General features: G+C 38.2%; 1 protein-coding gene across 5 annotated transcripts in view; it reads left to right on the top strand.

Moving 5' to 3' along the window:
- The window catches only part of ptpn13 (protein tyrosine phosphatase non-receptor type 13), an 87,152-nt gene that overhangs the window by 35,987 nt on the left and 37,297 nt on the right, over positions 1 to 13,868 (top strand). For all 5 annotated transcript variants that reach the window (XM_056258280.1, XM_056258278.1, XM_056258279.1 and 2 more), the window contains exons 8-9: positions 9,767 to 9,859; positions 12,642 to 12,732. In XM_056258280.1, the coding sequence (XP_056114255.1) occupies positions 9,767 to 9,859; positions 12,642 to 12,732 (184 nt within the window). The remainder of the gene's footprint in view (positions 1 to 9,766; positions 9,860 to 12,641; positions 12,733 to 13,868) is intronic.

Below are 13,868 nucleotides of genomic sequence, written 5' to 3'. Positions count from 1 at the left end.
ATTTTTAAATAAAACAGTTCTTATGTAATAATATTTCACAACATTACTGTTTTTACTGTTTCTTTGATCTAGTAAATGTGGGCTTTGTGAGCAGACTTTTGTTCAAAAACATAAAAAAAAATCTTAGGGACCAGTAGTGTACTTGTAGGCTCATTTTTTGCATGCAATATATATGTTTTTCTTATGATCTTGGAGTTAAATTACCCTGCCATTTCTTGTCAGGCTTTGTGAGATCGACCCCAATGTGGAAAATTGAAATAATGCCTATGGCTCTGCAAGTTAGGAAAAAAGTTTTAGAGATTTTGTCAGAAATTCCAAATCCAGGGAATATCTGATGGAAACTGCACACACAAATGGCTGAAATCACCAGTGAATGACTGTGGGTGTGTGTCTGAGACGGAGACTAGCGGTGATGTAGCCTAAGATCTGGGATTGTAATCAAAAGGTTGCAGGAAAACACTTAACCCTGTGTTACTCGATGAGAAATTGTGCCTGTAGCTTATCATTGCATCATGGTCACATCACGAAATGCTTTTGTGGCAAGGGTTTTATTCTACAGGCTTCATGCAATGCAGTTGATGTGACAGCGTTAACCAGGCTGGTTTAAACCACTGTGCTACTGACTTTGACTCATAACTAAAACGCAATAACCATCAGAAGATTCAACGGCAACCATGAATTGTATTTGTTACAGAGGAACTTTTTGCTCTTCTGATGCTTTGAGTTCCTGTGCAATTGAAGTCCCGCCGAGCTGAGGTGTCTCTCTGTGTGTGTGTTTGTGGTGGTAGTGAACGCAGGGTTATATGAATGGGTTTTGCGTGGCTTTTGCGCGTGCGGCATGTTGCCAGGTTCTTTATGACTCAGTCTGGCTGAGGGCTCAAGATTCCAGGAACTAATTAGAGAGATGGATAATTCTAGGCCTTCAAAGCTCACATACTTATGCAAGTTTTTTACTCTCTCTCTTTCAGTCGTTCACTCTCTCTGGGTCTCTCTCGCCATTTTCCGCTATCTTTTCATTCAAAACTTTCCCCACTGTTGGTGAAACTAATTTAAAGTAGTTAAACATCAGTCAAGATACCCTTTTGAGAAAGTTCACTGCATGTAAGCTTTGGGGAGGGCTGTTTTTATTTTAATTTAATTTTAATTTAATTTATTTTAATACTGATAAATCATAATATTATAGTTAAAAAATATGCATATACTTGGAGCAGAGAGACTGAATTGATTTTTGAACCGGTTAATTTAAAGGGATACTTCAGGATTTAGCATTAAGGTTTGTATTAGTAGAAAACCTGTAGTATTTTCAAATTACCATGCTTTCCACCCTCATATCCCCCTGAGACGAGAGATTTATGTATTTTTTTTTGTCTGGAAAAAATCCTCCGATGACGCAAAAATCGTCATTTTGCGTCATCGGAGGATTTTTTTGGCCAGAGGCTAAAGACTACAGCCAGTAGAAGGAGCTGTTACGCATGTTCTCAACCCGCCCATAGAGGGTGGGATCTCACTCACAGAATGTACACATAGTGTCAGACATCTTTTTTGGAAGCTAAGCTAGCAGGCTCTTGTTCTGTGGAGAAAGCTGAGTAACTTAGTAGGAGAAAGCTGAGTAGTAGGGGTTACCATTCATCCTCTTTTTCCCAGACATGTCCGGCCGTCGAGATCGTACAAAATGTCTGGGATTCAGCTTTTGCTTTCTGCAGTCGCCATTCATTGTTTACATGCGCACCTTTTGTTTCAATCTAACTGAATTCATTCCGATTGGTGAATCTGAATGTAGTGTTTACATGAACGCTAAACAAGTGATCGGTTGATGTGCGTTTTAACATTGCTAAGAAAACTCCCGCTCCTCCGTGAGAGATACGAGACGGTGCGTTTCACAGGTGTCGCTCATCGGCAATCACGCCACCGGCCTCGCGCCGTTCTCCCGCGGCCCTAGCCTCGTCCTGCTCGCCACAGTAAACATAATGAATGGCGACTGTAGAACGCAAAAGCCGAATCCCGGACATTTTGGGCGATCTCGAAATCCCGGGCAGACTCATCACGGAGACTCACTAGTAGCCTAGACTTGTTGTTTTACTACTGCGCTCTGTTATCGGTAGGCGTGGCCTCCTAGGGCAGCGAAGCAAGTGCATTCTGGGAGTTGTTGTCTTTCATCCACATAAGCCAAAAATAAATTTTCTGGCTTTTCTCAGTCTAGTAAACTCCAATTTTTTTCTTCTACATAAATGACCCATTTTAAATACACATTCATCTTTCCAGAGGTGAAGTATCCCTTTAAATGATCTGTCTGAAGAACGAACCTATTCAATAAAAGGAATCAAACTTCTCTGTGCTTGTATAAAAGAGGACATTTTAGGCGAGGATATTTATTATCTCATGTTCCTTGGCCGTAAATCTGCAAGACAAAAAGTAATGTAATTAATTCTCCCATATATGTTTTTTCTTCATTATTGTCTTGTTGCCACCTTGCCGTCTCCATAAGAGATATTGAATTCTTCATATGAGCCACTTTCATGTACACATCCTTCGCCTGGCCTCCATCTGGAAATTTTCTCGATGGAGCGAAGCTTTGCTTCATAATAATAAACCTCAGGCTTTCCAACCCGACCTGGCCCTGAACTGAGCCCAGAAGCTGTTTGGCTGCTATTTTTACCACGGTTGAGCTCAGAACCAAAGACATTCTCTTCCCAGTCCGTGTGGTTTTACTCTGGCTCATGGATCCATGAAGCTGATCTGTCTGAGGCTGTCTAATACTCTGCACTTTTTTTAGTAGCATTTTTTCCAAGTTATAATGTTATGGTTTTTTTTTACACCAGTCAATTTAATGTTTCATGAGCGCTTTCCATCCTCTTTTAGACTCTTAGAATTAAATGACCTTTTTACTACTTTACCTATAAGACTTGTGTAAATTACCTGGTTGTCTGAATTTTTGCGTTCTGCATGGTGTGGTTCATCAAGCTAGCGTTCGTATGTTGAGGTATTCATGGTTGTGATATAATAACTTTGACATTTTCTGAATAAATCTTATATTATACTCTTTCTTCAAAAGAGCAGGAAAAAACACTGTTTTCAATCATATGTTCTCCAAAGTGTATTATAAGAGGAATCTTTGCCATCGTATTGCTTTTGTGAGGGAAAACAAGATTCTGTCTGTCAAGCTGCCGTCTGTCCATCCGTTTGTATAAACATGAGCCAGGCTCATTTTCCTGACAATAATGGGCCGCATTACCCACAATCCTGAAGAGAAGGAATGTCCAGCCCCATTAGAGCATGATGGCAAAGAGCGCATATTTTGGTTGTTTTGGTGCCTGTATTTGCTGTGAATGAATGTAATGGTGCACAGATCATTTGTTGAGGCTCGTAGCATAGCAAACAACTGATCCATATAACTTTTATACTGAGTTTTACACTTAATTTAAATTTGTTTACATTCAAATTTGATTTAATTTTAAATTATTTCAATTCTGCATTTTTATTTGATTTTGTAAAATCCATGTTTGCGCTTCCATCTCGACCTACTTGGTGTTTGTGATCCGTCATTAGGGAAACTCTGCACTTTCAAGTCAAGGTACATCAGTGTTTTTGGAGTGTGCTGACCTTGGAGAGAGTAATTTGAGTCATGTGTTTTTGGCACGAGGAATTGTCCATTACTTGTCATCAGGTCATGTGTGCTGTTTCGTTGTTTTATAGGAGACATTTGTGAGTAGAATTGATCAGGATTCTTGAGCAGACAGAGGGGTCCGATTGTCACTACATATATCCTGATAATAAAAGACAGGGATGAGAACGGAAAGAGATTATTTCATGTTTAAGCTCAGTCCATCTGTGTGGATTACATTTTATGGAAGATCTCTCACCCGTGGGTCGAAGGTCATTTGGATCTAAAAGCTTTTTAAAGACTTCTCCCACACTCAACTAGAGCTTCAGGAAACTCTGAGCTGTGGAGACACTTCCCAGATCACAAGCTCTATAAACTCCGCCACTTCTTCATTCCACAGGTCTTCCTAGTATGTAACATTTATTCTGTTACATCTGCTTTGCGACCTGTCATGATCTTATCTACTTGCAGTTTCACAGAGAGTATCAGATCTTATCTCTCTTACACTCTGCATATCTTCAGGTCACTGAGAAGTGTAACTTTTTTAAACTTTTTGTTCCGTGACCCACGACCCAGCAGTTTATCAATGTATATATTATTTTAGACATATTGTTTAAGAGAGACTTTATAAATTGTACACCGAGAGTCATTGAGGGTCCCCAAAAAGATTTATTTATTTACACTTATTTATTTTCACATTTATTTATTTACAATTTTTATTTTCATGTTTATTTGTTTACATATATATTTTTTTTTACACATCTATGTATTTATTTTTATTTATTTACTTGCACATTTAGTGTAATTTATTTACTTACACATGTTTGTTTACACATTAGTTTATTTGTTTATGTACTTATTTATTTATATACACATTTTTTTACGTATTTGCATTTAAAATTTGTTTATAACATTCTGAGCATAGCACACTCTATACTGTGTTTGTAGGATTTATTTTGTGTGTGTTATGAAACAATATATCTAGGGGAAAAAAAGCTTTGTCAGAGATTTAAAGAGCAACTCCAAATACGTTATTGCTACAAAACCACGTGCCCTTAGGCCATTTGCATATTTTTAGGTTTGATCTTCAATTATCAAAAGAAAAAATACTATAAAAGCACAAGTTCAAGTCTGACAGAACTTTGATTCGACAGAATGAAAGCTTTTTCCACTTTGCTAGTAAATCTCTGACCTTCCTCTTAAAATCAGCGCTTTACAGGACAGAAACAAAGCCACTCTAATGAACAAACCTCTTCAGTGTTCAGCGCTTTAATGAAAACAGCCTCTCTCCCGAAACCCTTTTGTGTTTTCTGTCCTCGTCAGGCTCTAATTACCCCATTAATCTCTTGTTCTTTTTCTCTTCCTTTGTTTTTATTGAGTTTTTTTTGTTGTTGAAATCCATTTGCATGTAAGACTTTCTATGGCAATAATCACAAGTATATGAGTCCAAACTGCCCCGGGCCTCTAAAACATTAAGATCAGAGGAGACCGGTGAGAAAGAAATTACTGGAAAAAGGCAAGGAACATGATGAAGAGCATGCAGGATTGGGAAAAGGTAGAGTAGGGAAATGAGAAATCAGCAGAATAAGCCTAAATGTGGGTGTTTTCCTCTCTGAAAAGAGATTTAGCAGAAGAACTGAGGTGGTGTTGATATGTACAGTATGACCGGTCCACCTTCACGTCCCGATCTTCTGAGCTTCTGATGGCGGACTCACAAGATCTGAGGTCATGACAGGCCGTCCGCTCTCGGCAGACCCAGAAAATTTGGACCCAACAGTTGAGATCCAACATCCATTGGAATACCATCTGTTCTGCCCTTCATTTCCAGTTGTTTCTTTGTCCACTTTCAAGAACTATTTTTGTTTTGCAAACAACTTTATTAACATTATGAGTGAACCCAGAGGAACATGTATATAAACAAAATTCCATGTCATGACCCCTTTAAAGTCTTTAGTCATGTTTTATCAATGTGATCATTTCTGTACTCTTTTTTGCCTACTGAATATTTTTCGTAAATATGCTTTTTTTTTTTGTCTGAACAGTCCAAATTACATAATAGAACAACATATTAGGCCATTCATGAAACTTGAGCAGAACAAATTTCCATGAAAATCGTTTTTAACACCATTCTTGCGTATGTTGTCATATTCGAATGAATGGATTTACACCGAATTTTTCATAAACAAGGCAATTAAGATAAATATGGCCCAATAATGATGACACAGGAACACATGAAACTACACAGACCTTTGTCAAGCATCAATAAAAAGATCACACATTTGTTTGGCAGATGTCGTGCATCACTATCGTTCAGCTTGTGGTTGGCATTGATCCAGAGGCATTTTCTCTTGAATCATCTCACATCTGCAAAGTGGCATGAAACGTGGCAGAAAATTGATTCGTATGACATTACGTGATGCATGCAGCTTGTGGCAGAACACGCCGTCCTGCTCCCTAATGCACTCATTCTTTCCTCCGTTCGTTTCACAGATTTTCGCTCTACAGAAAGAGTTGTAAAGTAAATGATGAGCTGAGAGAAAGCGCACACTCGAGGGGGTTAATGTGACGGCTCTGAACTTGTCTTCAGAGGCTTTTAGCAGACGTGCTCTCACACCTACAGTGCTGTGAGTGTTATCATGGGCCAGTTTGATGATACGGTGTGTGTTTGTGTGCGAGTGACTCACTTCACAGCCCGCCAAACTCCCACCAGGCTCTGATAACTGCACTGTGTGGGCAGCATTTCCCATAGTCAAAGTAGAATGTGTATGGGTGTCTGTTTTTGTTTTTTGTTGGTGAGTGTGTCTTGGTTTATGTTTATGTGTGTGTACAGGTTTTTTTTAACGCCCTTTTCAGGGGTTGCCAGGTCATCCTCCCTTTAAGTATTATGGGTTGGAACTCACAAAAGAACACGCATGTAAGTTATACGTTACATCAAACTAAAGAAAGGAATTATTTTTAAAATTGATTTCAAAGCAAATCATTTTCAGTTATTTGTAGCTTGTTTTAAGTTTATAGAATTGTTTTTTTTTTTCAGTGTGACATTTAAGCTCCTTTTAATGCAACCCCCCATTAAATATGTATAAGTATGCATCATATTGATGTGTTGCACTGTTATATAAATAAATCCTTGTACACAAATTACTGTATTACAATATAGTGAAATTTGTCCACTGTTGAGAAAAATGGGAAGTACTATAATAAAAACACTAAATAAATAAATAAAAAATAAATAAATACATTTTATATTATTTGTTTTTGTGTTTTAGTTTGTATAATTATTTTTTAGTATTATATATTTTTATTTATTTATTTATTAATGATGAATTTTGACATTGTGACTTAATTTGTGGATTCTCCCCTGTTGCAAAGACAACACGATGGTACTTCAGAGCTCCCAAACACCCAGTGATGGTCTGGGTCAAGATCGCTGTTTATTAGTCTACATTTCCTCCATTAAGCAGGTGGTTTCATTTAAAGGGATAGTTCACCCAAAAATGGAAACTCTGTCATCATTTACTCACCCTCATGTTGTTTCAAACCTGTATGAGTTTCTTTCTTCTGCTGAACACAAAAGAAGATAGTGTGAACTATCCCTTGAAGTCAGTGGACTGGTTGGTTCACTGAATCTATGGAACTGTTTACACATCTTTCAGTGTTTCGGCCAAAGACGATCATTAGCTTTACGTCTCTTTACGTGGAACTGTTTGATTGCTTTTTTTGATTGCTTTACAATTGTCATTGTTTAAAAGTTTCACTCAAGGTTGAGCTAATTGTTTACTGAGGAGAGCATTCAGTCGGGCATGATACTAAAGCTTCATTGTTTTGCCTTTCCGAAACTCCTGGCTTGAGAAATCCTTCAGGAATTCTGTCAATGCTAAATATGCAGCATTAAGAAACTGAAGTGCATGAACCTGATTTTCTGGTTCTGACAGACTTGTCAAGTTATGCACAGAGGCAGCACGCCACACACGGGGGATGCTGTCAAGTTTCAGTCATAGTTTAGATAGTGACGTAATGTACACACACACGCATACACAGAGTAAAGCTGAGTCAATGATTCAGAGTTTCCTACCTGAGCTTGGTCTGGAAATGCAAACTGGGAAATAATTTGACTGGGAACACACAGACAGGGGATATAGTATTTCTTAAGGTCAAACTAATACAAGTAATTGAACAAATAAAATATATTATAAATAAAAATAAGTATAATAAATAAAAACACAAGTATTATTTTTTTTTAAAACAAGTGAAAATCATGTAAATTGGGGACTTATCAAGTGCATAGATAGACTATTGATTAACAACCTCGGAAAGTTACAGTAGGTCTACTTACAGTAGATAAGGTCTTTAACAGTTTATAAGCTTTCGTAAAAAGAAAGTGAAAGTGACGTGTGTAGCCATTTCACCCATCCAAGTGCACACACACACACACACACACACACACACACACACACACACACACACACACACACACACACACACACACACACACACACACACACACACACACACACACACACACACACACACACACACACACACACACACACACACACACACACACACACAAACACACACACGCAGTAGTGAGTATTGAACCCATTAGGCCACAACTGCCCCTATATAAAAATCTCCCTATGGAGAAAGTGAAATATTATGATAAAGTCATTTCTATTGATTGATATCTGGCAGCTACAGAACATTTCTCCTCTTGGGCGAGCGATTCGCCGACAGCTTTTCTTGCGCATGAAATCCCCCAAATGCCAGCAAACCAAAGAGAACGCGGGACAATGATGACGAATCATAGCAACAAGAGCGTACGCGCCAAAGGATCTTAAAAACGTATCTTAAAATATGAGTGCCATTGTTTTGTATCAAGATGCACACCAGTAATGTTTTTTTATAAGGCACGTTTCCTAATCCTTAAACCTAATCCTGGCTTAATCTAAGCTCTGTCTGTGAAACCGGGCCATAGTGTTACCGGTAATATTAATTAGCGAGTCCACAAATATGCAGAGCATTCACAGCAAATATGCCCCTGCTATAAAGTTAAATAAAAAACTTTATTTAAATGAAACAAAACCTTATTTTAGATGTTTAAATGTTGGTTTTTGTTTTTTACAGGCTGATCAATATTAAACAGATTCCTCAGTTCTGACACTTCTTAGTCCAGATCCATGTTAACAGATATTGGGTCAGCCTAGAGTGGTTTTCTCAGGTTTGAGGCCTTGGGTCTTTAATTGTAAAAGTCTCCTGTTTGAAAACTGAGCATTCTGACATGAAATGACTGCCATATGGTGTTCGTTCATCCAATTCCTCAGTGCTTTTGAGATGCTTTCCTCGGGTGCTTTCAGTGGAGTATAAGTAGTTTTGCTGTAGACTCAATGTACTTTACTGGATTAGTGATTAGATATTGTGCTGTGTATTGTAAACCCTTTTCAGTTTTTTTCAATCTCGCTTCTACACTGTAAGACGCTGTACACGCTACCACACTGTACACGCTACCACACTGTAATCCAGGTCATATTGATATAAGTAAGGTGTGATTTGCTGATTATTTACCCGAAGGCCTTCAACTTCACTGCTGGTCACATACCTTCCTTTGAGATCATAAAACATGACACGTGGAAGAACATGATTTACACTCGTGTTCGTACCAAAAGCCTACTCTGTTAGTTACTGTATGAATGTTTGGAAGCTTTTTAGACACTCCCTCATCACATTTCTGAACTGATGGAAATAATCTGTAGCAGTTTCCAGCAGCATCTGCGTTTACTATGATAATAATAGTTCATGACTGAGAATATTAGGGTCATTTTTCTGTTTCATTTGGTTATGGGGATAGAATTGGGGTTTTCTCTGGACATGATTTAGAAGACTATAAGTGTGACAGGAATGTAGAATGTAGAACAAATCTGCTTTGAAACGAATTGTGAAAAGCGCTAATACAAATAAATGTGAATTGAATTGAACAATAAGTGCTCTTTTTAATACTAAAACGCAAATTGAGGGCAGGGCTGTCCCTGATTTTCTCAATAAATAAGCTAGAATTGACAGGCTAACTCTAGTATTTGAATGTGCTGTGCTACATTCTTACATAATGGAATTTACAAAAATTTGAATTGTAATGCATTGTTTTCTTTTGTTGTGAATTTCCATTTTCAGATCCCCTACATACTCACAGAAGATACCACAGCGACTACAGTTCCTCCAGCGAAAGCCCCTCAGTGACATCATCAGACCCCGACTACAGACAAGGTTGTACTAATGACCTCATTAAGGCGTATAAAGAATTTCTGGTTTGAATCAATTTAAAAAAAATCATTTATATTATTTTTATTTTCTTGCTTATTATTATTATTATTATTATCTTGGAAGTCAATTTTGTATCTTTTTTTTTTTTTATGGTCATATTATGAGATTATTTTCATGACAATTTAAGCCCCTCCCACTAGGGATGCACGATGATATCGGGACAACATCGGTATCGGCCAATAAAAGCTTAAAATGACCAGCATCGGCAGATATGAATATTACTGCCGATGAGCCTTGCCGATAGGGTGGCGTGTTTCCTATGCGCACGTGACGACCGTGAACGAAGCATGAGCGCCAGCAACTTAAACTTCCAGCTAGGGGTGTGCGTCTCACGGTTTTTGATCGTGGACGATTAAAATGTCTCCACGATCTGCTTTTGAAGAAAAATCATAGTATCGTGCATCACTTCAATTCTGGCGCCTTCATCTCAACATACTGTACAACGCGACGTACATTCACATCACATGTAAACGCAGAGGTAGAGTTACACTCACGGGACACTGCAATTCACAAAAGTTCATTATTTGCATGTGCGTCAAAGTCTTGCTAGTTAAACATGTCATTCACGTGCTGATGCGCTGTTCTAACATCCGGTTTTCTGAGCGCGTTACACCCGACGCTCACAGGAACTAAAAGCCTGTCACAGCGCCTGCATACTGGACTAAGTTATCTTTCGAGTCTTATTGCGCTAATACTGTCAAATACACACAAGGTTTACATAAACAAAGTTGGTTATGTCTAAAGTGAAAGCAAACAGAGAAAATCTGCTTGTCAAATGTGTGCAGCTCTTAAAGAGACAGGATCTATAATATGCTGCCGCTTGTCCTTAAAGAGATACTGCACCCAGAAATAAAAATTCTGTCATTGTTTACTCACTCTGTTGGGATTTCCTCCTTTCTGGTCAAAGTATCCCTGCCTCTGCTTAATTATTTGTATCCCCCCCTCAAAGTGATCAGTGCTACTACACTAGTGGCGAGACGGATCACAAAACTTATCACGGGTCCGTGGTTTGATTAAAGTCAATTTTATTTTAAAATGCGCTCCTTCGGCTGGCTCTGGTATAGCGGCCGCAGCCTCTCTGTAATCACCTCTCTGCAGACTTGCTCAATGTCCCGCCCACGGCGCTATCTGATTGGTTACTTCTCACGAGTAATAGCCTATCAACACTTGCGAGACTGAGGCGTTTAGCGTGGCGCGGTAGACGCGAATTGACACAGATAATGCATCTGTCTTTTCTATCATTTCACTGTAGCTCAGCATCGCGATGTAACGTTAACGTTGTTACTTTAAGAGCAGTACAACTGTTTCTACTGTGATGGTTTAACTTTGCAATCAATCCATGGTTCAGCAGACTGATAGAAGTAGCCTAGCCTAAACTAAGTAAAGCGCTGTAACGTGAACTGTCAGTGCGATAGAACAATAAAATCCGAAATGGACCACCCACTGGAAAGCTGTGGATTTTCCCACAGGAAAGCAGAAAAAGACTGTTTTCCTAGTATGATGCAAAGGCCTACACTATAGTCTATTTATGTTTAAGTTGACACTACGTTGTGCCATTTAATTTTGCCATTCATAAATAAGTGTTTTGACATGTCAAGCCGAGTGGCACTATCCATGGTAGCTACTGGGAGGGGGATTTAATTCTTGCGTGTTTTTTCGTTGTGCGTGATCACAGTTCATATAAGCTATTAGAGTAAAAATATTGCGTTAGGCTACTTCATGAGTTAATAAGAAAAAAGATTTTACAATTCCTGCAAATGCAGTGATGAAGTTCATGTTCTCATGATTTATTTTTATGAATACAACTTTTTCAAAACATCCCCCCCTCTGTTTTTTTTCACAAATCGCACCCTGTATACTATACACTGGAGTACAGCAACTGTTTGGTTAGCCACATTCTTCCAAATAACTTTTATTTTCATTTTCAACAGAAGAAAGAAATTTATTTGGGTTTAAAACAACTTGAGAGAGTAAATGATGACTATTTAAATTTTTGGGAGAACTATCCCTTTAATGTTAATAAAACAACAAAACACAAAGAGGAAATCACTCACTGCTCTTGACTGAGAACTTTAATAGAAGCTTTAATAAGCCTTTTTTGCACTTAAAAAAATACAAATATATCTGTATCGGCATCGGGCAAAATTAGTTGGAAAATATCGGCGTATCGAATATAGGCCAAAACCCAATATCGTGCATCCCTACCTCCCACATTCTTATTACCGTAATGTGTCCAGATGTTTTACTTTTGTTGTTTTTCTCAAGGCACTACAATTTTATACACATATATATATATATATATATATAGTATATAATTTTATATATTTTATATAATATGTATAATTATTGCTTTATGTATATTGTATTGCTTTATGATATTTTTCTGCATTACAGTAAGGACCTTAATTAATGTTACAATGTTAAAAATACCAAAATAAGATTAATTTTCGAGATGATTTTTTTTTTCTGTTCAGCATATTCATGATGTTTATCCATAAGATCATCTGGGCCATAGTTATGAATGCAGTGTGAGTCATCACATCTTGTAGCACTGTGAGCATTTCAACAGTTTAGATGAATGTGGGTGGATGTAATTTGAATCAACTCATTGATGGCCCTGCGGTTCATTTAGGGGACATAAAAATGTTTTGATATGCATATTACTGCACCGTGCAAGGCACATACCTCGCCTGCATTAGTTTCACAACTTTCTGTACACAAACAGCTAAGAAGCCAGAAGATTTGAGGCGGTTCAGCTCTCAGGTCGGCCTCACAGAGCATGACGCCGTTTCGCTCAGCAGTGCACAGAGACACAGGTATTCTCTCTCTCTCTGATGTTTGTGTTGATCAATCATCTGTACTGACCCCTTCTTGAGTTCTTTTGTGGTTGTGGACCCAGGCCCAAGTTAATGATAATCTAAACCCTTCCTGAGTTCATTTCCTCTCATCCTGTTCAAGTTTAGCTCTGGTTACAATAACTGCAGCACTGAGTGCGTGTGTGTGTGTGTGGCTTCAGTTACCAAAATTGTCCCCAGAAATGATCTAAACATCACAAAACCTCCCTATGGGGACACCCCCAGATATGTGATGTTAATATTTTATTTTCCCTCACTTTTTGAAATAAGGTTTGGATTAGTGTTTAGTTTTGTATTTAGCTTTATGTAAACAAATGTCTATGTGTCATCATGTGTATGTGTTCAATAGCAAGTTAAAAGTGTGTTCAAGCCATAAAGTTTTGAAATTGTCCTCACACAAATATTGTAAGAAATATCATAAACTGACTTTTGAGCACATTTTAAGTTGCTCTTACAATTTGAAAGGCTCATAAATCAGCCACATAATGCCTTACATTAAATCTAGTAATGTCAACAGGTTTCCGTAAGATTAAGTACGCAATACATATTGTTGTCTTAATATGAAAATCATTGCGCCTGGCTCACTAATATAACTTCAAATGTGTGTCTGCAAGTGTGCTGCTTGTTTTAAAAAGTAGTGATTTTCTGGCAGTGAAGGCGTGAGCATTTAAATATGTCATCATCACTGTCATAATCGTAAGGCCCCATCTACGTTAGATACTTTGCACTTTGATATCCCACTGTTTTCCCTTGTTCTCTGCCTATTAACAGCTTTTCCAGTGATCTTCCAGCAGCTTTTGTTGCATTTTATCCTTATTATCCCAGGCAGACCGCCAAAAGTCAGTGTAAATACCGTAAATACTTCCATCTACTGTGTTTCTCATTGAGGCAGTGATTCTACTCCTCCCCCTGCTGGTTAAGCAGATGAACTATACCCACCACTGTTCTTCCCTGAAGTAGATGTTGGCGGTTAGCGATGGTTGCCAGGTGCTGCTGTTGTGTAGAGCAGGTTTTGGGCTGTGTTCAGTAATTGATTCCCTGAGGATGCCCAGGGCTCAGATCCCCATCATAGGTCACCCATGGCAACCAGCTGGGTC

Source organism: Rhinichthys klamathensis, unplaced genomic scaffold, assembly GCF_029890125.1.
Source record: "Rhinichthys klamathensis goyatoka isolate OS25496 unplaced genomic scaffold, OSU_Roscu_1.1 h1tg000150l_1, whole genome shotgun sequence".
Taxonomy (NCBI): domain Eukaryota; kingdom Metazoa; phylum Chordata; class Actinopteri; order Cypriniformes; family Leuciscidae; genus Rhinichthys; species Rhinichthys klamathensis.
The sequence above is the reverse complement of the archived record's forward strand: the minus strand, read 5'-3'. Positions and strand labels throughout refer to the sequence as shown.